Source organism: Archocentrus centrarchus, chromosome 8 (genome assembly GCF_007364275.1).
Source record: "Archocentrus centrarchus isolate MPI-CPG fArcCen1 chromosome 8, fArcCen1, whole genome shotgun sequence".
In the NCBI taxonomy this organism is placed as follows: Eukaryota; Metazoa; Chordata; class Actinopteri; order Cichliformes; family Cichlidae; genus Archocentrus; species Archocentrus centrarchus.
Genome location: NC_044353.1, coordinates 23,856,940 through 23,883,389, shown reverse-complemented (window position 1 = coordinate 23,883,389; position 26,450 = coordinate 23,856,940). Strand labels below are relative to the sequence as shown.

The 26,450-nt window shown below is 40.5% G+C and overlaps 3 protein-coding genes across 3 annotated transcripts; all 3 read left to right on the top strand.

Annotated features, from left to right (window-relative positions):
- Positions 1-1,105: 1,105 nt before the first annotated feature.
- dnmt1 (DNA (cytosine-5-)-methyltransferase 1) lies at positions 1,106-15,165 on the top strand. Its single transcript, XM_030736205.1, has 34 exons — positions 1,106-1,305; positions 1,728-1,764; positions 2,114-2,221; positions 2,320-2,560; positions 2,668-2,740; positions 2,846-2,927; positions 3,025-3,065; positions 3,136-3,190; positions 3,290-3,373; positions 3,473-3,582; positions 4,502-4,620; positions 4,712-4,804; positions 4,902-5,053; positions 5,264-5,451; positions 7,822-8,002; positions 8,105-8,202; positions 8,373-8,520; positions 9,038-9,153; positions 9,225-9,426; positions 9,510-9,643; positions 9,744-9,923; positions 10,263-10,487; positions 10,573-10,765; positions 11,019-11,109; positions 11,232-11,372; positions 11,504-11,786; positions 11,910-12,051; positions 12,212-12,378; positions 12,482-12,659; positions 12,752-12,947; positions 13,028-13,191; positions 13,401-13,517; positions 14,748-14,841; positions 14,929-15,165. Exons 1-34 carry the CDS (start codon positions 1,259-1,261, stop codon positions 14,964-14,966), a joined length of 4,518 nt encoding a protein of 1,505 aa, XP_030592065.1. The 5' UTR covers positions 1,106-1,258; the 3' UTR covers positions 14,967-15,165.
- Positions 15,166-15,874: 709 nt separating this feature from the next.
- LOC115785271 (intercellular adhesion molecule 1-like) lies at positions 15,875-21,074 on the top strand. Its single transcript, XM_030736812.1, has 5 exons — positions 15,875-15,982; positions 19,368-19,607; positions 19,744-20,061; positions 20,165-20,428; positions 20,619-21,074. The coding sequence occupies exons 1-5, from the start codon at positions 15,940-15,942 to the stop codon at positions 20,774-20,776; spliced, it is 1,023 nt and encodes a 340-aa protein (XP_030592672.1). The 5' UTR covers positions 15,875-15,939; the 3' UTR covers positions 20,777-21,074.
- Positions 21,075-22,804: 1,730 nt separating this feature from the next.
- On the top strand, positions 22,805-26,082 carry LOC115784853 (intercellular adhesion molecule 1-like). Its single transcript, XM_030736219.1, has 5 exons — positions 22,805-23,025; positions 23,913-24,191; positions 24,285-24,602; positions 24,709-24,972; positions 25,062-26,082. The coding sequence occupies exons 1-5, from the start codon at positions 22,986-22,988 to the stop codon at positions 25,157-25,159; spliced, it is 999 nt and encodes a 332-aa protein (XP_030592079.1). The 5' UTR covers positions 22,805-22,985; the 3' UTR covers positions 25,160-26,082.
- The last annotated feature ends 368 nt before the right edge of the window (positions 26,083-26,450 follow it).

Sequence of the window (26,450 nt, the reverse complement as noted above, 5' to 3'; positions counted from 1 at the left end):
AAGAGGGATGCTTGGGGTGAGGGGAGAGGCTGACTTATGGAGGCCTTGGGAGAGTTGGGCCTGTTTCCTGTCAGACATCCAGGATTCCTGGGTGGGAACACTGGCTGAATCAGCCCCAGGAGGCTGCACTTCTGGGATGTCTGCCAAGTCTTTTCAGAGTCCTGCAGGATATTACATCAGATTCAGAAACCTGTATGTGAAGTTGTGTACACAGAAAGCACTTAAAGTCATCACACATATGTAAGTTCATGCCTGCAGAACAGCACGCAATTTGGAATACTTCATAAATTATACAAAAAAAAAATGAAGTGGACAAAACCCCACTTGTTAATGGATCCTTATTACATTGTGCACACAACTGAACACTGATCAATTAATATAATAAGTCCACAGATTAAACTCGTGCCACTGAAAGCTTATGGTAAAAGAGGGTATGGTGGGCTTGCATGTGTACATAGGGTGTATGAACAAGTTGACAGCCTGAAAGAAATCCAGCCTACCAATGACACATTGCCACCTTGTGGTCAAATAGGGACATAGCTGGCCATATTTGACCCCCTCTCCTTATACTTTCTTTCATTCTTTTTGTTTTAAAATCACACAGCAGTCACTTAACTCAAAATATCTACATTTAGGACAAATAGGCTAAACCAGCCAGGACCCGAGGCATACACAGTGTAATCACACGGGAAGCGAAGTTATCTGCCGTGGATAATCCACGTGGATAATCCATTGTGCATCACAATTACAGTGACAGCCAAGGTTTTATTAAACAGTAGTGATATATCTGAGATGCAGACGTCTCCCCGCGATTCCCCACTAGTAAACAACAACTTCCGCCTGGTCAGTCGACTTCGACATCTAGCAAACAGTAAGGGAGGATCAAGTTATTTGTGCATTTCTAGAAAATGTATTTATTTACAGTAGATACACATTAAAGTTCCAGTTTTCTTTTATAAACGGTGATTATGACATAAATATTTGATGCAAGTCACAAATGATGAGTACAGCAGGAATTTATTAGGTCTGCCATCGAAGGTGATTTACCTACAGTTTGCTACAGTGGTACAGTCCACAACACCCGGGTTTCCGCGCGAAAAGACGGCCCGCGCGCCCGAATTGCTTATAGCATCCATCTGCACGCGACAGATAGACACCGTGGAGCCGCGCGGTGGTTAATGACGGTGGACTTTTAAGCGTTGTTTTAACGATTTTAAAGCATTTTACTTACATCGCTCGTGTCTTACGCTTGTTTACGATGCCGACCAGGACGTCCCTGCCTCTCCCGGACGATGTCAGGAAAAGGTACTGTAATGAATGCTAATACTGTCCTACTGATGTAGCTAGCATGCAGCTTTTATTTCAAAAGCCATAATAGTGGTGGCTAATGCCGTAATGCTAGCCTTGCTGGGTTGGACTGTCTCTGGTTGTCATGAGCGTGACTGCCCGCTTACCTGTGTAAGCAGTTGTAGCTATCGTTAGCTTGTTGCCATTGACAGGACTGATGCGGCTTGCACTATTAGCCAGTTAGCACCATTAGCATGCCAATGGATGGGGCAGCGTGTGAGATTTGGCGCCACTCAGGAAGTTTTGTTATCTGTGTTTTTGATAACCCGCTGTCACTTTTTTTTTTTTAAATTGCTGTGGTATGGCAGAGGCTGTGCTCCCGCACTGTTCCCGCGCTCCGACTTACCGCAGCGTTGTTTTGATATCTCTTTTGTTTACAGCTTGCAGAGGCTGGATGAGGATGGATCTGCAGATGAGGTGAGTTTTGCATGGACTCGAGACATGTTTCTCCATCTGGTCTGTGTCATCTCAAAGGAAAGCTGCAAGCTCAATCCGAGTTACACTCCTGTTAAATATTTATGAAAGAGATTTACAGAAACCTGAGACAAATCATTTTTTTTCCTGTGGACAGCTAAAGCAAACGGGCATCAGTGCTGAAACATCATTAATGGAAAGCTAAACTGAAATATGTTCCATGTAGAAATAGTTTTCAAATCGCTTTAATAGTAATGTAATCCAGTTTAGGACAACGGTATCTGTCTGCAATGAATCCTAGTAATGTTTTTAAGATAATTTAGATCTTTATCCCTTTAAAATGTCACTTCAGGATCACGTGAAGGAGAAGTTGAGGTTGGTGCAGGACTTTCTGCACGGTGACGCTCAGGATCAACTAACCAGCCTGGAAGAAAAAATGAAAAGTTCAGAGATCTCAAAGGTCAGTTACTCGTAAGTCATCCAAATTAATGTTAATCTTGAAACATTGTCACTATATCTGTCCTCTAACTTGTGACACATGGCATTTACTTTCTTCAGGAGGTGTATATCTCTAAAGTGAAGGCCCTGCTTGGAAAGGAACTTCATCTTGAAAATGGCTCTCACATTGACGGCGCAGAGGAGAATGGGAAGACGAATGGCTTCTCAAATGGGTCCCACAAAAATGAGCACGATGAAGATGTAACCATGGGCGTACAGGAGGAAGACGAAGCTGTCAAGTCACCAACTGCTTCGAAGGGGAAGGGTGGACGCAGGAGCAAAGCGAATTCTGACACAAAGAGTATGTTTGAAATGTGTTAATATGATGATGATCTCCAAATTCAGTGGCTTTATGGATTTATTTAAGGAAAGTTGAATCCCTTTTTTTTTTTTTTTTTTTTTTGGTAGAGTCTCCAGCCAGTACCAGGGTTACAAGAAATAGTGGGAAACAGCCTACTATCTTGTCAATGTTCACTAAAGTGTGCGTATACAAGTCTATTTATATACTTCATTTACACATTTTGACATATAAAAAATAGAAACTCTGTAGTCCCTGTAATCTGCTTAAAGTAAATGTATCTTTCAGTCAGAAGCGCAAGTCAGAGGACTTGAATGGAGAAGCAGTCAACGGACAAAATGAATTGAAAAAGGATGAAGACGTTGAGGAGGTGATGCAGTTTTATTTACTGGTGATGTGTAAACATCAGTAGAAGCTGCAGTTCCAGTGTCTGATTCTTTTCAATTTTTTTATTTCTTTTTTTGTAGTCTCGAGAGGATAAGCGTCTCAAAGTGGAATCGGATGAAAAGTAAGTCTTTTTGTGACTGATTGTGTTACAGCTTTTCTGAGTGAATGTATTAACACGGTTTTCTATGCAGTGCCACTCCAGAAGAAAGCAAGAGTGAGATTATAAAGCCGGTTTCCACTGCAAAGGTAATGATTTGGATTGTTGAACTGTAAACATTTTGGAGTAATTAATGCTTGTTGCTGATGTGATTCTCTACAGTATAATGTGTTTTTGTTTCTGTTCAGACACCACCGCCCAAATGTCAAGACTGCAGACAATACTTGGATGACTCTGACCTGAAGTTCTTTCAAGGAGATCCTGATAATGCGGTGAGTGTTTTTTATATATGTGTATATGTATATATTTTAGTTGAGTATTGCAGTTTTATTTATCTTTAAATAATAAAATTCTGAATTTCTGTGTTTTAGCTGGAAGAGCCTGAAATGTTAACAGATGAGCGCCTCTCGCTGTTTGACTCCAATGAGGATGGATTTGAGAGCTATGAAGATCTGCCACAGCACAAGATCACAAACTTCAGGTGAGCGATTCTTGTTTAGACTAAAACAAAACCCACATGCTGCTCACTCATATAGTGAGCTGTATGTGAGGCTGGGCACTAAGCAAGGAGAAAATAAAAACTTGATTGGCTAGATTGAGCTGGAAAGGATGTGTAGCTTGTTGGAGCAAGTTAAAGATGGAAATGTTGGTGCAACGAGTGAAGAGAGTGTACTGAGCAGGTGGAAGGAGTACTCTGACAAACGCATGAATAAAGAAAATGAGAACGGGACAGTTGGTGAATCAGGAAGTGCAGATGATTGGTAAGGAAGAAGTGAGGGCAGCTATGAACAGGATGAGTAGAAAGGCAGTTCATCCAGATGGCATAACTGTGGAGGTGAAGTGTGTGTGTGTTTGTGTGCGTTTTGTGGCAGAAGGATAGCAGTAAGAATGAAATGGAAGGTTTACAAGATGGTAGTGAGATCTGCTATGCTGTGTTGGAGATGGTGACACTAACAAAGACAGGAGACAGAGCTGAAAATGCTCGGGTTTTCATTGGGAGTCACCAGAATGGACAGGATTAGAAATCTATCAGAGGGACAGTTTAGGTTTAGATGTTTGGGGACAAAGTTATCGTGGCAAGGCTAAGATTGTTTGGACATGTACAGAGGAGAGATAGTGGATCTGTTGGGCAAAGCGTGTTAAATACTGAGCTGGCAGGCAGGAGGAAAAGAGGAAGACAAAAGAGAATATGGATGTGCTGAGTGGGGGCATGCGGAGGCTTGGTGTGACAGAGAAGAATGCTAGGGATTGGATGAGTTGGAGGCAGATGCTGCTGTGGCGATGCCTAAAAGGAGACGAGGAGTTTAGAAGAACAAACATGTTCCTTCTAGTTACACTGTTTTTATATTCTCATACTTGAGGTTTGTGTCAGTCTCACAGTATTGCGATGTGTGTTGCAGTGTTTATGACAAGCGTGGCCATCTCTGTCCCTTTGACTCTGGACTTATTGAGAAGAATGTCGAGCTTTATTTCAGCTGTGTTGTCAAACCCATCTATGATGACAACCCTTGCATGGATGGTATGGAAAACCTCATTTCAGCTATAGAGATGATGATTGTACATTATTTTCTTTTAGTTTCTGTAACCCTTTTTATTTATATTATTCTTAGGTGGGGTTCCTGCCAAAAAGCTGGGACCCATCAATGCCTGGTGGATAACTGGTTTTGATGGTGGAGAAAAAGCTTTAATTGGTTTCACCACAGGTAGCAAAATTTTACATTTTCTCCTCCTTTTATTTAAAAAAAAAATACATCCATATATACAGTGCACTAATGTTTATCCAAATCTTTCCATATCTAGCTTTTGCTGATTACATCTTAATGCAGCCTAGTGAGGAGTATGCACCCATCTTTGCACTGATGCAGGAGAAGATCTATATGAGCAAGATAGTGGTTGAATTCCTCCAGAAGAATCCTGATGCTACTTATGAAGACCTTCTCAATAAGATTGAGGTGCAGTTTTATGTGATTGAAACAAACTCTTATTTTGGCATTTGATCCAGTTTCCTGCTGTGTTCATATGTTTAGGACGGGGAAAATATATTCTAGTGTGCATGTTTCCCTTCATCTAAAGATGATCTGTGATCATCGCTGTGTTGGCTTCCCACAGGCGTCCATTTTTTTTCTGAATACTTACTAACTCTGGTTCTTCCTTTTCCTCAGACCACCGTGCCTCCCGCAGGGCTGAACTTCAACTGCTTCACTGAAGATACACTCCTGCGCCATGCCCAGTTTGTGGTAGAGCAGGTGGAGAGCTATGACGAGGCCGGTGACTCAGATGAGCAGCCCATCATTGTTACCCCCTGCATGAGAGACCTGATCAAGCTTGCAGGAGTCACTCTAGGAAAAAGGTGCAGCTATAAGGGCATTGTTTCTTATGTTAAAGCTTTTATTCGGGTATGTTTAGAGGAAAAGTGTTGATTTATAATTTTGCATCAATACTTAAAAGGATGATTTTTTTTTTTTTTTTTTTTTTTTTTGAAGGAGCTCAATCTCATCTGTTGGCTTGTGAATCTGCATCAAAGTTTATTTGTTACATGCATGGTCATACAAGGTACAACTAGCAGTGAAATGCTTTGATGGCTACTCTTACACTATAGCACAAAATGAAGATGTAAATGGATGATTTTAAAGAATATCATCAAGAATATAATGAATATGTGCACTGAGGTAAAATGGAGGTGGAATAATTAACAAGATATAGTCAAAATAAAATATAAAGTAACAAAATATATATAAAATGTAACAAAATATATACACTAGAATATACATACTATACACACACAGGGTATGTTGTGGGAGGGGGTGTAGGGTGCATAATATAGTGCAAATAGTCCAAGTGATGTTCCGTTGATGTTATAGCTGCTGTGCATTGAAGTGAAAGCAGACCTAAGTACTTCATGTGATGCATATTTGCCTTTAACAAAGATTCCAGTTTCAGCCTTTCCCATTTTTCTTCTAGCAGCAGTTTTGACTCACTCAGGATTTTGAAGATATCCATTTCATTTGTGCTTATATTCCTGTATTTCTGCTCCTCGCTCCTTGTTCTCCCTAATGTCTAACATTCCTTTAACATTTCCTAATGCAGCATGCTGCTGTACTGGTAGGTAGGCCTCATTGTGAATGCATCTTTAGCTTGTTTGGTGTGTTAGTGTGAAGCATTTAGAAACTTTATGGCCAAAGAGCACTACACCAGATTTCATGCTAAAATTTTATTTCTAATTTGAATCATTTTATATTTTTTGGCTTTACATTGTGGTTTATTTTTAGTTTATTCAGCATATTTGAAATCTGGCCATATATAACAGATGGGAGTCATCAGTGTGCATAAAATAGACAGTCACAAATGGATAGTTTGGTTAATTTATTTAAATGTTGTGGAACTCGTACTTCACAGAAATTACGTATTACTAGACTGACTCGCCACACTTGAGTTTAACAGGATTTAATTAAAATATGCAAATTTTCTTTCTCCTTGTTTCTCATTTTGACTCTTCCAGTACTTCTGATATATTTATTTTTAGCATCCTGACATAACAGATGGCTTGTTATACAGAACAATCTGTAATGTGATCGTTCGAAATTATAAGGTTTGGAAGAAGGCATTCACTTTCACATTTAAAAAGCATCTTCTACCACTGGCTGACTTCAAGCAGTCAGCTGTGATCACAGGAGAAATTGCCAAAGGTTGGTGGGGGGGGCGGCTGCAGTGAAATGATTGTTGCTGCCTTTGTAATGAGCATTTGTGCAAAAACAGCAGCCGATTGTAAGAACCGTCTATCATCGTCAGACTTTTAAAAAAAAAAAAAAAAAAAAAAAAATGCCTCTAGCAGTGACTTTGTTGGCCAGTTGTTGCTCGTAGGAAGCTGATTGGTTTGGCTTCAAGCACATGGCTTGACACTTTGCATTATGGGTTACAGGATGTGCCTGAAGGCTTAATACTGGTGTTTTTGTTTTTTGTTTTTAAGTTTAACCTTTGTGCAGAGACCTTTTGTCATAAACCTGTCTTATAGACAATACCCTCCCCCCCACGCAGCTCATAATCCATAGAAATAGAAGTCTTGGAAAGTCCCACATTCAAGCTGATTTAATGTGAGACATCCCCACTGCTATAATCACAGCTATAAAGATTCAGGATTCAAACAAAAAATGTTTTCACTCTCTAGATAAAACTTGTCTGCTCCTGACGGAAGTGCTGTCAGGGTGTTATTTATTTTATTTTTTTTAATTTCTCTCCTTGGCACTAACTCATACAGGGCTCTATGTTAAATCAAAGTTAAGGGTCAAAAACCTTCCTGTTGGTGAGGGTTCTTCATCCTGTTTAGTTAGAAACGGGACTCTTCAGCACAGATTAGAATTTGGCCGGTGTTATGAGCGATCTTGGAGCAAACGCTATTTATAACTGGGGTGATAGGAAGAACAAAAGCCAGATGAGGTCAAAGCAGTCTAATCTTTGAGGAAGTTGGCACGTGTTGGTGTTTTTCCATGCAGGCCCAATTGCTTCCTACTGTGAGAACTTTATTGCCACTTAAATCAAATGGAAACATGCATTGTACATTATGTCTGTTTAGTTTTGTTTGCTCGTTTCTTACGTTGCATGGCCTGATGCTGTGGTGTGTTGATGGCCAGGGGCTTCATAATGCCATCCCTTCATCTATCATCAGGTATTTGTGCATTCAAATCCGCCTCTCTTCTGATCATACATCTTATTCTGTTGACAGGAGGGCTGCCAGAAGACAGGCGATTCGCCACCCGACAAAGATAGAAAAGGACAGTAAGGGACCAACTAAAGCTACCACCACAAAGCTGGTCTACCAGATCTTTGATGCCTTCTTCTCTGATCAGATAGAGCAGAATGACAAAGAGAGTGGAATGAAAAGACAGCGCTGTGGTGTCTGTGAGGTGAGTTGGTTAGTGACATCTGATTATAAAGTATCTGGGGTCCATTGATGCCCACTCTCTAATTCTTATGCATGTTGAACCCTTTTCTTTCTCTTTGCATAGGTTTGTCAGTCTCCTGATTGTGGCAAGTGTACAGCTTGCAAAGACATGATCAAATTTGGGGGAAGTGGCAAAAGCAAGCAGGCTTGTAAGCAGAGAAGGTGAGCATGGCCTTTAATCTGTTGCCTATAAATGCCTTTCCAAATTTTTTTGGTGAGTGACAGAATATTTCAAGCAAGAAAGAAGAAAGTACAACACAGACTTAGATATTTATATAGTGTGGTATTACAGTGGTATTAATTTCTTTAAAACAATATACGCCTCTGTTTAGATGCCCCAACCTTGCAGTAAAGGAGGCTGAAGATGATGAGAACATTGAGGAGGAAGATGTTCCAGTGGAGAAGACCAAAAAGGTTCCTCATGCCAAGAGGAAGAAGCAGACTCAGTGCAAACTTGCATGGATTGGAGAACCTATTCAGGTATGTTTTCCTACTTCATAGTAGTTAAATAAAGGCACCAGTATTCTCACCACGTTGGTCGCTCTGCACATCACCTCGCCGGGCAGGTGGACAATTTCCAACTTTTGAATCTCTGCGACCTTGACCTCAAGGTGAAGGTTAAGGTCAGAGGTCAAGTTTTCTGAAAATTGTGTGAACGTGATAACTTGAAGATGTCATCTGGGAAGCTCAGATTGATGCCATAGATGTCAAAATTTTGGACGACTTAGTTTTTACTATAATAACAGCAGTCACAGAAAGTGACCGTATTCCAGGGATACAGCCAAAACATTTTTACAGGCTGGCGTGATCATACGATTGGGGGGGGCAAGCAAACAATCACTTGCTGACGCTAACGACTGCAGTGTTAGCTAACTGTTACCATAGCGATCTATTCTGGAAGCTAAGTGCTGAAATTCTCAGCCCGGCGCAACAGCAACTCAGCAAGGTACGGAGTTCCCAGGAGTGACTATGAAAATATTCATCTTCACCCTTTCAGACTGAAGGGAAGAAGCAGTACTACAGGAAGGTCTCTTTGAACGATGAAGTGCTGGAGGTGGGAGACTGTGTCTCAGTTTCATCAGAGGATCCATCCATTCCCCTGTATCTGGCCAGGTAAGTGATTCAGACGCAGTTTAATATTGATGAAGTGGAGCGTCTCAAATCTAATGAGGTTTCTTTCTCAGGATCACATCGATGTGGGAGGACAATAATGGAAAGATGTTCCACGCCCACTGGTTCCTTCGTGGAATAGACACAGTGCTCGGCGAGACTTCAGATCCACTCGAGCTTGTCATCGTGGATGAATGTGAAGACATGTTGCTCAATTATGTCCAAGACAAAGTGAATGTCATGTATAAGGCCCCATCTAACAACTGGTTTATGGAGGTAAGTTTTAGAGGCTAAAAAGCTCTGAAGCTGTTTTTCATTGCAATTTTTTTTAATCTAATGGCTGTTTCTGTGTTTTTTAGGGTGGTATGGATGTTGACCTCAAAGTGATTGAGGATGATGGGAAGAGTTTCTTCTATCAGTTCTGGTATGACACAGATTATGCCAGATTTGAAATGCCTCCAAAGACATCTCCATCTGAAGAATCCAAGTTCAAGTAAGCACCAGCCACACATGCATTTATACTGCTCATGGGTTTATTTTATTTTTTTTTCCTTCTTTTCTGTGATTCTCAGTATACCTGCTTTGACTTTCAGGTTCTGTGGCAGCTGTGTTAGGACTAAAGAGCGAGAGGAAAAAGAGGTGCCTCGTGTAATCGAACCCCTGGAGAATGAGGACAGTGACACAAAGGCTTTGTATGCTTTAGCTTGCTTTAAGGGAGAGCAGTTCAGGGTGGGAGACAGTGTCTACCTGCCTCCTGAAACTTTTAGTTTCAGGTGAGTGAACAGAGTTTAGTGTGTATTTTTGTGTTGAACTTGTATGTGTAGTGCAACTTAGGCCACTAGAGGGCCTTCATTACTCATGCAGTCAGGAGCTTGGAGAACACAAGTGTTGATTAAAGTCTGCATTAAACCAATGAAAGGAAGGCTCAATTTCTTGAGTTACTGAGCTGAATTTGAAATCCTATTCTGCCTAAAGCAACAAAATTATGTCTTTTAATATATCATAATGCCATAACATAAAAAAATTAAAGAATTTTTTTTTTTTTTTTAAATGAAGACAACTTGGTCTTGTATACATTTGTTTGGACTAACTTCCCTTTTTGTGGCTCTTAGTGTGAAGCCAGCCAGTCCAGTGAAGCGCTCCCACAGGAAAGATGATGTGGATGAGGAGCTTTATCCGGAGTATTACAGGAAGTCATCAGACTACATCAAGGGGTCAAACCTGGATGCTCCAGAGCCTTTCCGTGTTGGGCGGATCAAGGAGATTTTCTGTCCCAGGCGCAGCAATGGGAAACCAGACATGTCAGAGGTCAAACTGCGACTCTACAAGTTCTACAGGTAAAAGCTGTTTAAAAAGTAAATGGGCTGCCATTAAGGGTATGAAAATGTTAAGAATTAACTTGATTTTTATCTTGTTTCCCAGGCCTGAGAATACTCACAAAGGTGTCAAAGCTAGTTACCATACAGACATCAATCAGCTGTACTGGAGTGATGAAGAAGTGACGGTAAACATGGCTGACGTACTCGGCCGCTGCCAGGTAGAATATGCGGAGGACCTGAATGAATCGATCCAGGACTACTCCAGTGCTGGACCTGACCGCTTCTATTTCCTTGAGGTACAGTACTTCTGCGGGAATTTCTGAATCTGCTATTGATCAGTTCATCCAAAAAAAAAAAAGTCAGTATCTTGTAATAGCTACCCCACTAGCATAGAGGGAAGCTTAAAGCAGTTGGCACGACACTTGGAAAGTTTAATAATTAAACAGATTGTTGGACATACTTGAACATTTCTTCAGTGCAGTGTATATATACTGTTTGTTTTTTGGTCTTTTTGTTAGTTTAATTCTCATACTAATGTGTCCCTCACAGGCCTATAATGCAAAATCAAAAAGCTTTGAGGATCCTCCAAATCATGCTCGCTCTGCTGTTCATAAAGGAAAAGGAAAGGGCAAAGGAAAAGGTGAAAATACTGTTATAAAAACATTTTGGGAGGAGGGAATTTTTTATTTATTTATTTATTTTTTTCTGTATTTAGTTTGAGGGTCGCCGAAATCTTAATAAATTCTTCTTGATGCACACCAGGTAAAGGCAAAGGAAAAGCGTCAGCTGCACAAGAACAGCAGGGCTCTCATCCACAACCCCAGATGCCCAAAGTGTCCAAATATCGCACACTGGATGTGTTCTCCGGCTGCGGTGGACTTTCTGAGGGCTTCCACCAGGCTGGTAAATGTTGTTGCATACTGCTCACAAAATCTTTTCAAATCCACAAATTGTGATACCAAGATTTTATTTTTTTTTTTTAAATATATAAATTATTTATGTACTGCAAAAACTCAACTGCTTGTTGCTTTTAGGAATCTCTGAGACCCTCTGGGCTATAGAGATGTGGGAGCCTGCAGCACAGGCCTTCAGACTTAACAACCCAGGCACCACGGTGTTCACTGAGGACTGCAACGTCTTGTTAAAGTTGGTTATGTCTGGAGAAAAGACTAATTCTCTTGGCCAGAAGCTGCCTCAGAAGGGTGACGTCGAGATGCTGTGTGGAGGACCTCCTTGTCAAGGCTTTAGTGGGATGAACCGCTTCAACTCTCGCACTTATTCCAAATTCAAGAACTCACTTGTTGTCTCCTATCTTAGGTAAGTTTGTCTAAAATTCTCAACTTGCTCCTACACAGATTGGCAATTTATTTTATTTATTTATCTTTTTTAATATAAAGACCTTAATTGCATATTTAAAGCGACAGTTTTCTTTTCTTACAGCTACTGTGACTACTACAGACCCAAGTTCTTCTTGCTTGAGAATGTGAGGAACTTCGTGTCATTCAAAAACTCAATGGTCCTGAAGCTGACGCTGCGCTGTCTTGTGCGAATGGGATACCAGTGTACTTTTGGTGTCCTGCAGGTGAATCAGATCTTAAACTCTTTGGAGCTAAAACGGCACTGACTTAGCATTAGCATGTGATGTAAACCTGCAATCTGCTGTATGATTTTTTTTTTTTTTTTTTGTTTCCTCACACTAATGAAGGAATACTAACGCGCTCCGATTTTGCCCTTGTGATTAGGCCGGTCAGTACGGTGTTGCACAGACGCGACGTAGGGCCATCATCCTGGCTGCTGCTCCTGGAGAGAAGCTGCCTCGCTATCCTGAACCTCTGCATGTGTTTGCTCCCCGAGCTTGCTCTCTTAGCGTTGTGGTGGATGAAAAGAGATATGTCAGTAATGTCACACGGTAATAAAAACATTTTCCTCTACTGCTTATTCTGCAATTTTAGGTTGCAAATATTTCTCTTGGAGCACATCAGAGCCTCACTGTCAGTATGTTCTGTCTACAGAGGGAATGGTGGAATCTACAGAACAATCACTGTCAGGGATACCATGTCTGACCTGCCAGAGATTCGCAATGGTGCAGCTGCATTGGAGATTTCCTACAATGGGGAGCCCCAGTCTTGGTTCCAGAGGCAGATCAGAGGGACACAGTATCAGCCTATCCTCCGAGATCATATCTGCAAGGTCAGCCGTAATGTGTTACTGTAGCGCCCCTCCTTCAGTTATCATTTGCGAAGAATAATTTTACAACAGAAGTTGCGTGATCTGTGTTCCAGGACATGAGTGCTCTGGTTGAGGGTCGGATGCGTCACATCCCCTTGGCTCCAGGCTCTGATTGGAGGGATCTGCCCAATATTGAGGTCCGGCTGAAAGATGGCACCACGACTAAGAAGCTGCGTTACACACATCATGATAAGAAGAATGGGCGCAGCAGCACGGGTGCACTCAGAGGGGTTTGCACTTGTGCAGGAGGTATGCAGGCAGGACTATAGAAGTTACAGAACTTAAATCTCCAGCTGCAACACATCTCAAGCTTTCATTCCTGTTTTTAGGGAAGCCTTGTGACCCTGCAGACAGGCAGTTTAATACCCTGATCCCGTGGTGTCTGCCCCACACTGGGAACCGCCACAATCACTGGGCAGGACTCTATGGCAGGTTGGAGTGGGATGGCTTCTTCAGCACAACCGTCACTAATCCTGAACCTATGGGCAAGCAGGTACATGAGCTGTTTGAGTTAAATTTTAGTTACAACAATCAGTCGTCGTATGAGCTTTCACAAAAGCTCATACAACCCATGTTTGGATTAGGATTTCTTCACTTTTCTTTAATATAGGGGAAAAAATATCAGATGAGTCCTCACATTTGCTAAATGCTGAGCCAGCTTGGATTTGATGGAGCTGATGTTCTTTTGGTCTCTTGTTTCAGGGCCGTGTTCTGCATCCTGAGCAACACAGAGTGGTCAGTGTGAGGGAGTGTTCACGCTCTCAGGGGTTCCCCGACACCTACCGCTTCTTTGGAAACATCTTGGACAAACACAGACAGGTGAAATCTTGATGTCATGACTTTCTTCAAGGGCTGCGCAATTTGAATCGTAGTCTCGATCACAAGTTTGGCTTCTTGCAATTAAATGAACATGATCAATCAATATTGAAAATTTGAGCAAAAGAAAGTCAAGCACTCCCTAAATGAACACCTGACCACATTCCTGGACGTGCCAGTCACAGCTCTTTCCAACACCACACTATGAACTTTCCTGGACACCGTGTTTAAAATGCAGATATAAAACACAAATGTCTGGACTCTGGCAGAAGCTGACGAGTTTGTCCCGGGTTGAATATACTTGGGATTTAGAGCAAGTGACGATAACCATCAAGTAATCATATATGCAGAAGTTACTCTAAAGTTGTCTGTGCTGCAAAGCAACACAACTAACTTATTCATCTGCTTGAATGTGTGAAGGTCAAGAAAAACAGTGCAGTGGTTGCTAACGTGAATCATCAACTCCGACATCCATAAAAGCAATATGCAACAGCATGTTGGTGTATTCATCAGCTCACAAAGACACACTGTAATTATCAATGCAATCACAATCTATTTGGCCACAGATGTGTCCAGTAAACACAATGAGTAATGAACGCTTCAGGGAAATTTTCAGCATACTGAACAAAACATGGTATCCCCATCAGGCAGTTTTTCTGAGGTGGTACAAAGTCTTTCACTGTATACAAGTACGATGGATTGGGAGACTTTGTTTCCTATTAGGTGCCCCTTGGTCAGATAATGAAAAATTCTCTGCAGCCAAATAAGCATTTAACAGAAATGTAGCGTAATGTAAAAGTGAAAGCCATTTTTATACAGTCTCCCATTTGCAGAGGTTCAAAAGTAATGGGACAATTGACTGACAATGACTATGAGGAATAAAGCAGACATATCAAGTTGATTCAAAGTGTTGAATTTGTTTTATGTGATTTTTGAATATGAGTTCAAAGATGTTCGTGCAAGCGAGACAGACCATCATTACATCATTATGATAATCACTTTGGCCATAATCATGCAGCCCTGCTTTCATCACAGTCTACAACCAAGAGATGTCTTCATGAAACACATGCAGGTGTGAAATTTTTTCCCCTGACTTGGGTCAGAAGTGAACAGCTTTCACCTGCAGTGGCTCTGCAGCTACCTCACAGCATTCATCAACTGTCCAGAAACACGACTCCAAATAAAATTGTTCCTTCTCTCCCTGCTCATGTAATTGCTTCTGTTTCCTCTCAGGTTGGAAATGCCGTGCCCCCTCCCCTCTCGAGGGCCATTGGGCTCGAGGTTAAGAAATGCATCATGGAAAGAATGAAGGAAGAACAAGCTTCAGGTGATTTCCTGTTTGTTTTACTCTGGTTGACATTTTAAATCTTGAATACAAAATTCCTTATACTAATGTGTGTTCCTTGCTCCACAGAGAATGTTAAACAAGAGAAGATGGAGATCTCTGATTAAGCTCGTAAAGGTTTCAGCAAGAATCACTTCTGCAAATCTTGATGCTTGGAAATGATTTCTTTTAATAAATTGGCTTTTAATGGCGTCACCAAGTGACCGCTGTGGACATTCTGTGTAGTACCATTCCACATTGAGTTTTAAATGTGCTTTTAATCATAATGATGTTGTTAAATGTTCATCTAATGTGGGATAAATTGTATGTAGTTTTTATATGTAATATTTCAAATAAATCTTATGAAATTGTATTTGTAATTTTCATTCATGAAACTGTACAGCTTTCCCTTATGTTGCGCTTCTATCAAATTATTTATTTTTATTGATAGAAAGATAATTTGAAAGCTAAAGAGCATCAGAAGTGGCCAATACACTGGCTGGTTCCAGGTCGACTCAAGAACCCTCTTGAAAAGGTAGGTGTATCAAAGTCTACAATCAAGAGACTCATGCATGGAAATTATGCACAACAAAGTTTTGCATGTTGCAGTTGATGCAACACTTCTGTAGAAATCTTTGAAATAAGGCTGAAAGTCTGCACTTGAATTGTATTTTGATCTAAAATCCACTGACGTATTTGGTTGGCGCCATGGTGTGCAGCAGCAAATGTTCAATACTTAATATTTTATATTGCTCAATAAATAAAGGACCACTTTAAAAACACATGAGAGCTCAATGGGAAACAGTCACGCTGGATATCTAGACTGAAAGCCATTTGCTGCTTTTGTAATGTTCATTTTCTTCTATAATCTCAAAATTCAGATCTCTTCTTTTGCAAAACGTGGTTTTATCACGTGTTCGTTTTTCTCAAAATAACAACCAGGCACACTTCTTGTGTGTGTGTGTGTGTGTGTGTGTGTGTGCGCCACAATCAAAAGGAAACCGCATCTGGGTACACTAAAAGCAGCACAGGTTTGGTTATTCAGCCGAATCTATTTTATATTCAATTCTTTGCCAGTGGTGTTGCACATCTGCTGAAACCATGATGTCCGTCCTCATCTTTAGTGTCTTAATCGCGTGCACAGGTGAGTCTATTTTCTGTCATCTTTGTCGCTTTATACACCAAGTTACCACCTTGTGTCTCTGTATTCTTATGGTTAGAGTGGAGCTCCTCTCGGGAGAAAGCCTGCGCACTTTCATATTTGTTTTGCTTTCAGCTTCAGATTGTCGGTTTTATTGAATGCGCTTTATCAGCTCATTATCTGAAATCTCATTCCCTCACAGGTGGGAAGTAACGAAGTACTTTTATTTCCTGACGTTTTACTTTTGATTTATACATTTTTCTGCAAACATGTCTCCTTACGGTTTGAAAGCAGGCTCGTTCCTTTAGGTTTATCCTATTTGAAGAGAATAATTACTTCCTGCCACTGACCGCGCCTTCAAACATCAAATCATGCTGAACCGCAAAGAAGGGCCGAATAATAATAACGCGTACAAGACATTTCCTGTTGGCTGGGGGCGGGGAATAAAATAATAAAGTTACCTAATATTTCATTCATCTTGTCACATAAGTTTAAAAAAGTACCCCAACAACCACACTCCCTGCACACAGAAGACAAGAACAGCCAAATCTTAACTGAACGGCTCCGCACAGCCGAGACACAATATTACACACAATTACGCGCACAATATTTTAACACGCGCGCCACAATAATTAAACCCCTGCTCTGTGACAGGGCACACACCAGTGAGCAAACTTAAACCATTAAGAAGTCTTGCAACTACGAAGTCTCTTCAGACAAAACAGTCAAGATATACAACAGACCTACAAACCGGATACCAAAAAAGTTGGGACACTAAACAAATTGTGAATAAAAACTGAATGCAATGATGTGGAGGTGCCAACATCTAATATTTTATTCAGAATAGAACACAAATCACAGATCAAGAGTTTAAACTGAGAGAATGTATCATTTTAAGGGAAAATATGTTGTTTCAAAATTACATGGCGTCAACAAATCCCAAAAAATTTGGGACAAGTAGCAATAAGTGGCTGGAAAAATGAAATTGAGCATATAACAAACAGCTGGAAGACCAATGAACACTAATTAGGTCAACTGACAACATAATTGGGTATAAAAAGAGCTTCTCAGAGTGTCAGTGTCTCTCTGAAGCCAAGATGGTAAGAGGATCACCAATTCCACCATTGTTGCGCAGAAAGATAGTGCAGCAATACCAGAAGGGTGTTACCCAGCGTTAAATAGCAAAGACTTTCAAGTTATCATCATCAACCGTGCATAACATCATCAAAAGATTCAGAGAATCTGGAACAATCGCTGTGCGTAAGGGTCAAGGCCGTAAAACTCTACTGGATGCTCGTGATCTCCGGGCCCTTAAACGTCACTGCACCTCAAACAGGAATGCCACTGTCAAGGAAATAACAGAATGGGCTCAGGAATACTTCCAGAAAGCATTGTCAGTGAACACAATCCACCGTGCCATCCGCGACTCTACAGTGCAAAGAGGAAGCCATTTCTAAGCAAGCTCCACAAGCTCAGACGTTTGCACTGGGCCAGGGGTCTTTTAAAATGGAGTGTGGCAAAATGGAAGACTGTTCTGTGGTCAATGAGTCACGATTTGAAGTTCTTTATGGAACACTGGGACGCCATGTCGGACCAGAGAGGACAAGGATAACTCAAGTTGTTATCAGCGCTCCGTTCAGAAGCCTGCATCACTGATGGTATGGGGGTTGCATGAGTGCTTGTGGCATGGGCAGCTTGCATGTCTGGAAAGGCACCATTAATGCAGAGAACTATGTTCAGGTTCTAGAACAACATATATGCTCCCATCTAGACGTCATCTCTTTCAGGGAAGACCCTGCATTTTTCAACAAGATAATGCCAGACCACATTCTGCAGCAATCACAACATCATGGCTACGTAGGAGAAGGATCCTGCCTGCAGTCCAGATCTTTCACCTATAGAGAACATTTGGCGCATCATAAAGAGGAAGGTGCGACAAAGAAGGCCCAAGACGATTGAACAGTTAGAGGCCTGTATTAGACATGAATGGGAGAGCATTGCTATTTCTAAACTTGAGAAACTGGTCTCCTCTGTCCCCAGACGTCTGTTGAGTGTTGTAAGAAGAAGGGGGGATGCCACACAGTGGTAAAAATGGCCTTGTCCCAACTTTTTTGGGATTTGTTGACACCATGTAATTTTGAAACAACATATTTTTCCCTTAAAATGATACATTCTCTCAGTTTAAATTTTTGATCTGTGATTTGTGTTCTATTCTGAATAAAATATTAGATGTTGGCACCTCCACATCATTGCATTCAGTTTTTATTCACAATTTGTTTAGTGTCCCAACTTTTTTGGAATCCAGTTTGTATTTGCGGGCAGCTAGCGAGAGCCTAAATTTTAAAGTGATACCAGAAACAACAGAAGAAGGGAGGGGGTTATATTTTTTGGAGTTAACATATGAATATATTTTACATATCTACATAAATGTGCATCTGCACATGTCATCATTTTCTGTGAACCCACAAAAAAAACCTTTGAAACATGACTTATGGAGCTACTAGTCAGACCAGCTTTTTTATCAGAGATCAGTTTCTTTAGAAACTGGACAGATTTCTTTTCCTGATGTCAGGAGATCTTTTTAAGGTTTATAGAAATAAGGGGGGTGGGGTGGGGGATCTATCATTTCCATAAAAAGGAAAAGATTATTATTACCAGTCATCACCTTCTTCGCAAGAGGAATAGGAGCATGTCACTGAGTGAGGCTGGTTATGGTGAACAGAAAATCTTATTCTTCAATACTGATCCCATATAATGCTTTAATTTTTAAAATAAATGTGTCAGTCTGTATTTTGTATTAAGGGTAAATATCTGAAGCTCATTCATTTATCAAGTGGATGCAGTCTGGTATAAAGTAGCCTCTGCAACAAGCTTGTAGCAGCTTTTATACTGTAGATACTGTCTTATCCACATTCCTGAGGAAACTCTTATGTTCTTATATGAGGACAGTTTGAAACAAAAGAAGAAAGCCGCAGCTGCATCCATTCATCCAGGTCATTCAGCACCTCATTAAAGTATCTTTTACTTAGTATCTTTTTAATTAGAAGTCTTTAAATCCAAATTATTATAAATCCAAATTTTATGAACCTTTCAGCTGGGAAATTGAAGAGCACGATGTTACTTTTTTGTGCATTAATTTTATGTGGTCTTGCTGCAACAACGAGAGCTTCAAATACTAATGCACAAAGCTGAGTGAGAGAAAAGACAGTCCTGTGGGGTGCTGTGTGATTGTGGGAGATCTGCTGAAATATCAGTATTTGTATTAAGAGCGTGACTCTTGTGTCCTCTGAATCAATTAACAGTACCTGCAGGGCTTTGATACTGTGTAGAATATTATTTTGGATGTTTGTGCCATAAGCCTAACTTACATCTTGCTCTATTGTTTTAGGAAAGCTTGTGAGCGGCTCCTGTCCACAGTTAGAAATGAGCCCTCCTAGAGTTGTGGTGAGATTTGGAGACTCTTTATCAGCCAACTGCACTTCATCATCTCACCAGACAGGGGGAATGGGCTGGGAGTCTCCGTATGGAGGAGTGGACCTTACCCCGGGTGTCTCTTCTCTTCCCTTTAAAATGAACTCTGTGCCAGACTGGGTGATAGAACCAATGTGTTATGTGAATCTCCTTGATGGTGAGCAGTGTTTAAAAACGTTACCAGTGACTGTTTACAGTAAGTAAACTTAACTTTATCTGACATTTCCAAGCAGATCATTTTTAGTATTTGATCACTCAATAATATAAATTCATTTTATCTCTTTTTGTTACAGAAATGCCAGACAGTGTGTCTTTGAAGAATTTAAATAGCATGGTGGAAGGCCAACAGTATGCCATACAGTGTGACATTGTTAATGTGGCACCAGCAAGATATCTCTCTGTTCTTTGGCACAAAGGAAATAAGATCTTGTCTCCTGAGACTTTTGATGAGTCTCGTCCATCTCCGGTCAATAAGTCATCTGTCCTCAATCTGATTGCTCATAGAGACAATGATGGAACTGAGATCTGGTGTGAAGCAAAGCTAAACTTGTGGCCAGAAGCACAAGGTCCTCCCACGATGCCTTCAAAGTCACATAGTGTGACTGTACTCTGTGAGTTTTTAATATGATCTGAATTTAACCATCACATTTCTTATTTTATTTTCATTTCTTCAAGTTTTTCTCTCTGTGTTTCTGCATTTTGATTTCATGTCAGACCCACCGACCTTCACCAATCCCGCAAATGAGACTCTGGAACTTTCAGCTGGTCAAATGATGACTTTAAATTGCACAGCTACAGGAAAGCGTGTGCCATCGTACCGCTGGCAATTCCCACAAGCAGCTCAAGAGGCGTACAAGAGTCAAGATGAGAAGCAACCTATTCTGACCCGACCATTTGAGCATCCGGGGGTCTATGTCTGCACAGCCTCAAACAGCCAGGGAACTGTGACCAAATATTTCACTGTCAGCAAGCCTTCAGGTAAGTTCTCTTCACTTAATTCATGATATTATCTTATCATATTTAGTCCACCTGGGATCACTGTTGAGATTTTAATTGCTTTGTTCTTTGTTTCAATCTTTATTAGGGCCCGAGCACGAACTGTGCGAAGGCCCTATTGTATTTTTGAGATGTGTGTTTTCATTTACATAAAAATTCCCGTCTCTCACAGGGGATCAAACAATCATTGCAACAACAGTGAGGCTACTTGTGGTCTTCGCACTCCTGCTCTTCCTTGCTGGTCTAGTTTTTATGATACACAAAGGCACATTTTCCTGCAAGAAAGGTGACTATCTCCAAGGAGAACCTACCTCATCAGTACCAGTATAAGGCAAATTTTCATGGGTGTGTGCTCATCGGGGGGGTATCCCATTCATGCTTGGTAGCTGTAGCTGTGAAATGCAGATACGTTTTGTTTCAGTCCTATGTTCTGAATTTGCATCGTACACACTGCAGTCAAAGCAGACCTTTCTTCTTCTGAAGTCTCTGTCCTGTGCATTTGCACAGAAATGGTTTCTTTAAAAGGTAAAACACACCAAGTACAGAAACCACACATAAATTCAACAGCAGTCATAAAGCATGTATATGATGTATATGGCTATAACAGGTCAGTACAGTAGGTCTGTCAGCTTGTGGGGGGTGCTGGGATGGCCAAACAGTTAATGCTTTGGGTCTTTTTGTTTGTCATTTAGCAGATGTCTTTATCATTAAGAACACTGAAAGTAAAAAAAAAAAAGGAAGTGTGAGGGAGGGGGGGGGGGGGGGGGTTTAGTGGGGTTGTGTCATTAGACCTAAAAATCCTTTGTTATAGCCTTGTGCTTAAAATAAACCATAAACCACTGTGAGTAGCCAACAAATATGTTTCTGTCTCTTCATGTCTTGAAGCCATGGCGGTGCACTGTCTAAATTTATGGAAATTTTGCATCAACATAGAACTAGGCCTGTTAGTATTTGAACTGAAAATCAATTGTTTTAAAGTCCATCCATTCACTTCCTCCAATCCTGTTTTTTTTTTTTTTTTTTTTTTGGGGGGGGGGGGGGGGGCTAACACAGAGAGACAAACAACCATTTGTACACATTCACACCTATGGGCAATTTAGAATCACCAATTAACTACATGTCTTTGGGCTGTGGGAGGAAACCGGAGTACCCGGAGAAAACCCACGCAGACACGGGGAGAATATGCAAACTCCTGGCCAAGGTGGATTTGAACCCAGACCTTCTAGCTGTGAGGCAACAGTGCTAACCACCGTGGAAGCATTTACGCAAATTTTCTCTTCCCTTTCTCTGAGCGGGACTTAAATGATTTGATGATTCTTAGACTGTTAAACCCATTAATTTAATGTCAATCTAATTAAAGAACTGAATGTTGTAATCAGAATAAAATCCCGGAAAGAAAACGCAATCAGGAAGGGAAACAAAGACAAAGGAATTGAATTATTATCTTTATAAAGGTTACAGGCCTACCACAACAGTAATATTAGGCACCTTCCTGGGATGTGCTGTGAAATCTACAAAGAGAGTAAATTTAAGTCATTTTAAATAACACCCTGACAAAACCTAACAATGAACGTACTTTGCTAACTTCATACTGAGGATAACCCTGACACTCCTGTGATGGCTTTGGCTGCATGCTCCCAGCGGTGGAAACTTATAATCACAAATTCCTGCAGGAAACAAGATGAGATTACTGAACCATGCTCAGCTGCTCTTCATTGTCTCCCTTAAAATACTTCTTAGCATTACTAGTTAGTCATTAACTCAGCATTCATTACTTTGTTAAATAAGCAGTTGAGAGAAAAACAAACACTGTAGCCAGTATACTATCTTATACTGATGGGAAACTTAAAATTGGTGCCGGGTGAAATACTGGTTTTGACATCCGGTGTGACAGGAAGTTTTCAAATACCGCTATACAAATAAAACGCCCTCTGTGGCTTTGCAACTGGCTTTGAAGAAGGCCTGATCCGCGCTCTGTTACTGTTACTGTAATTAGAAGGGGCAAAAAAAAAAAAAAAAGTTAAAAAGCCCATTCATGGGGAAAAGGTTTTCTTTATAATTTGCTTTAGGTTCAGTGAAATCCTGATCCAATAATCTTCACACAAAGTCAGTTTTGCAAAGCATGAATCCCAAATCAGAACCTAATGCCCATAATGGTGTAAAACATATTAAGCGTAACAGCAGCAATAAATGATAAATAGTAGCTTACACTATTACATTTTTTTTACTCGTCTTTCATTATAGGCAGTTTGAAGGTTGGCACATTTTAAATGCGCATTATTGCATGTTTAAAAAACTGAACGTATGAACAACAACCCTCTGCAGAATTCGCAGAAATTTTTACTTGCGCAAACCAGTTAGTGAGGCAACAGTTCTCTTCTTGTAAACCCCCTCCGCATCTCTTTCCACAGGCGCAGCTCTTTCTGCGCAACAAAAAGAAAAGGAAGCTGCACCCAGGTGTAGGGTGGCGTTAGAAATAACTGTTCAGCTGGATCTGTTTGATATTTAGTTTGCTTGTGAGAGTGTTGGACACTTAAACATGATGTGGTTCTTCATCCTGAGCTTAACTGCGTGGATGGGTAAGAGTATTTCCTGACGCACACTTTATTTTGTTAAACTTGCTTCAGTGTATCTCTGCATTGTCTTAACGTTCTAACACGCAGCTCATCTTCCGGAGAGCACGCTGTTTCTTTTAGGCAACCTCAGCCCCGCTTCATTAGGGTCCGAGCACTGAAAGTGCAAAGGCCGCGCTGGAATTGCTCCGATTATTATTATTTTTTGAAATTTGTGCAAGAGAATCGCATTCATGCTGGAAAATTTATATTTCGCACACGCGTTAGTGTAGTGTAAATTACAGGTAGGCCTATATTCGAAAAGTGCCTCCGATCTCCTTTTTCTAACCAATTAAGGACTTATTAAAAGAGGAGTGCCTTCCAAAGCACAATTTACGGCACGGGTTTCCGTTCGGACAGCGAAGGGAGAAGTGCGTAAACGCGCTCCTCTGCAGCCCTTCAGGGTGACACCGGATGCCATTACAATTTGTAAAATGGTCCTAAGGATAAGATATTTACAGAAAATAGGAATATCCCTGTTAATACAGAAAAGTGAAAGTCAATATTTAAACAGGTAGCCGGAGAGGGACATAACGGTGTTTCAGAGGATGTTATCCAAGATGCACAGCTTGTCCAGGCAGATTTATCCGAGCTTTTCCTAATTCATAGCTCCCAAAATTGTACAAGTACAGTGACAAATTGACAGTAGGAAATATTTTTTACAAATAAAATGAATTTTTAATCTGTATTTATGAACAATGGCTCCACTGGTCACTTGAAAGCGGGTATGACCCTCTCTGTGTCCCCTGAATTGGGTCAGAGTAAAAGCAGGGCTGTAATGATGTGTAGAATGTTATTTTATACATGGCTGCTTGTGCTATAACCCTTACTTTAATCTTCCTGTATCATTTTAGGAAAGGCTGTGAGCAGCTCCTGTCCACAGTTAGAAATGAGCCCTCCTAGAGTTGTGGTGAGATTTGGAGACTCTTTATCAGCCAACTGCACCTCATCATTTAACCAGACAGAGGGAATGGGCTGGGAGTCTCCGTATGGAGGAGTGGACCTTACCCAGGGTGTCTCTTCTCTTCCCTTTAAAATTAACTCTGTGTCAGACTGGGTGATGGAACCAATGTGTTATGTGAATCTCCCTGGTGATAACCAGTGTACAAAAATATTACCAGTCACTGTTTACAGTAAGTAACCTTAACTTTATCTGACATTTCCAAGGCAGGCTAATTTTAGTATTTGGTCACTGAATAACAGTTTGCTTTGTCTTCTTGTTACAGAAATGCCAGACAGTGTGTCTTTGAAGAATTTAAATAGCATGGTGGAAGGCCAACAGTATGCCATACAGTGTGACATTGTTAATGTGGCACCAGCAAGAAATCTCTCTGTGCTTTGGCACAAAGGAAATAAGATCTTGCTTTCTCAGACTTTTGATGAGTCTCGTCCATCTCCGGTCAATAAGTCATCTGTCCTCAATGTGATTGCTCATAGAGACGATGATGGAGCTCAACTCTGGTGTGAAGCAAAGCTAAACTTGTGGCCAGAAGCACAAGGTCCTCCCACGATGCCTTCAAAGTCATATAATGTGACTGTACTCTGTGAGCTTTTAACATGATCTGAATTTAACCATCACAACATTTCTTATTTTATTTTCATTTCTTCAAGTTTTTCTCTCTGTGTTTCTGCATTTTGATTTCATGTCAGACCCACCGACCTTCACCAATCCCGCAAATGAGACTCTGGAACTTTCAGCTGGTCAAATGATGACTTTAAATTGCACAGCTACAGGAAACCGTGTGCCATCGTACCGCTGGCAATTCCCACAAGCAGCTCAAGAGGCGTACAAGAGTCAAGATGAGAATCAACCCATTCTGACCCGACCATTTGAGCATCCGGGGGTCTATGTCTGCACAGCCTCAAACAGCCAGGGAACTGTGACCAAATATTTCACTGTCAGCAAGCCTTCAGGTAAGTTCTCTTCACCTCATTCATTACATTACCTAGCATGTTATGCTCAGTTATTTTCTATGATCTTTTGTTCTGTTATTCTGTTTTAGGTTCCAACACTGGGGCCATTGTTGGGATTGTAATTGCTGTGATCTCCATTCTCTGTATTTTGGGAGTGATTTATTGGAAACGACCTTGCAAAGGATAAGCGGAAGAAAATGGATGGATGGATAACAGAAGAGTTGAAAGAGAGAATGCAAAAACAACAACAAAAAACAGATTTTCTCTTCATTACTACATTCGTATCCGAAAAAGCTACAGTAACGAGTACTCGTGATGCTGAAATGGAATGCTGATTATTGTTACACTTGATAGGGTGACTACTAATAATGTGACCTGCTGTTTTTAAATATTATACTCTTTGTTATAAGCAGAATATCTGCTTATAACGAACTTATAACTGTGATTACTCAAAAATGTTGCATAAATGTTTTTAAAGCTAACTTTAATGTCTTACGGTCATGGAGATACACTGCATAGCACTGTTTAAATAAATCTGGAAAAAGATTAGCACATCCCCCGCTGAGTATTCAACCACTTGCAGATCGAGTTTCGAGGTATGAAAGCAAGAATAACTTTTTTCAACATTACCATCTTGCCATATTTGTGACATGTTGCCTTTTGTCATTTTATATTCTTTATGTAACCTGACCTGTTGGCCCACAGAGCTCTGCTGGCAAATGTTTTAGTAACTGGACAATATGTGATATATTGCAACAGAAAGTAATTTGACTGAGAGTCAACCATCATTGAGCTAATCAAGTTTTTTTTTTTTTTTTACATGTAAAAAAACTTGTCAAACATTGAAAACCTGTCTGCAACATTCTGTAGACCTTTGCCTAATGATTACTCTGAATACTACCAAGTTTCAGAAGAACTGGCCAGCAAAAAAAAGGGAGTAGTGAATGAAGTTAAACGATCTACAGTATTTCTTTAAAATATGAAAAATTCCTAAAACCTAAGTAAGTGAAAAATCAGAAATTAATCTGTGGCATTTTGTATAGATTTGCCTAATGAATTGTGGCAAGTTTCAAAAGACTCAGTAAATAAATAAGAGAAGTGGTCACTGAAGTTAGACATGAATGTCCTGTTTCTTTAAAATTTAAAATAAATTTGAAGCATTTTGTAGAGCTTTGCACATTGAATACTCATACCAAGTTCAAGAGTCAGCTTAGGAAAAAGGAGGAGTAGGGATTAAAAGTAAACCTCAATGTGCAGAATTTCTGGGAAATTATCAAAAAATTCATTAAAAAAAAATAAATAAATAATCGAAACACAGTCTCCCTAATTTTGTAAAACCTTAACCCAGCGATTCTCAAATCCAGGCCTCGTGGCCCTGATCCAACACACCTGAATCAAATATAGAAGTCATTAGCAGGACCCTGGAGAACTAGACTGCATACCGAGGAGGTAATTCAGCCATTTGATTCAGGTGTGTT

What these genes read in the sequence shown, in the direction of transcription:
- dnmt1 (XM_030736205.1), top strand. Translation starts at nt 1,259, where the DNA reads ATGCCGACCAGGACGTCCCTGCCTCTCCCGGACGATGTCAGGAAAAG. An exon ending in AAAGTTCAGAGATCTCAAAG is followed by an intron (nt 2,222 to 2,319) that starts GTCAGTTACTCG and finishes TACTTTCTTCAG; the next exon opens with GAGGTGTATATCTCTAAAGT. An exon ending in GGATTGGAGAACCTATTCAG is followed by an intron (nt 8,521 to 9,037) that starts GTATGTTTTCCT and finishes TCACCCTTTCAG; the next exon opens with ACTGAAGGGAAGAAGCAGTA.
- LOC115785271 (XM_030736812.1), top strand. Translation starts at nt 15,940, where the DNA reads ATGATGTCCGTCCTCATCTTTAGTGTCTTAATCGCGTGCACAG. An exon ending in ACATAGTGTGACTGTACTCT is followed by an intron (nt 20,062 to 20,164) that starts GTGAGTTTTTAA and finishes ATTTCATGTCAG; the next exon opens with ACCCACCGACCTTCACCAAT. An exon ending in CACTGTCAGCAAGCCTTCAG is followed by an intron (nt 20,429 to 20,618) that starts GTAAGTTCTCTT and finishes CGTCTCTCACAG; the next exon opens with GGGATCAAACAATCATTGCA.
- LOC115784853 (XM_030736219.1), top strand. Translation starts at nt 22,986, where the DNA reads ATGATGTGGTTCTTCATCCTGAGCTTAACTGCGTGGATGG. An exon ending in ATATAATGTGACTGTACTCT is followed by an intron (nt 24,603 to 24,708) that starts GTGAGCTTTTAA and finishes ATTTCATGTCAG; the next exon opens with ACCCACCGACCTTCACCAAT. An exon ending in CACTGTCAGCAAGCCTTCAG is followed by an intron (nt 24,973 to 25,061) that starts GTAAGTTCTCTT and finishes ATTCTGTTTTAG; the next exon opens with GTTCCAACACTGGGGCCATT.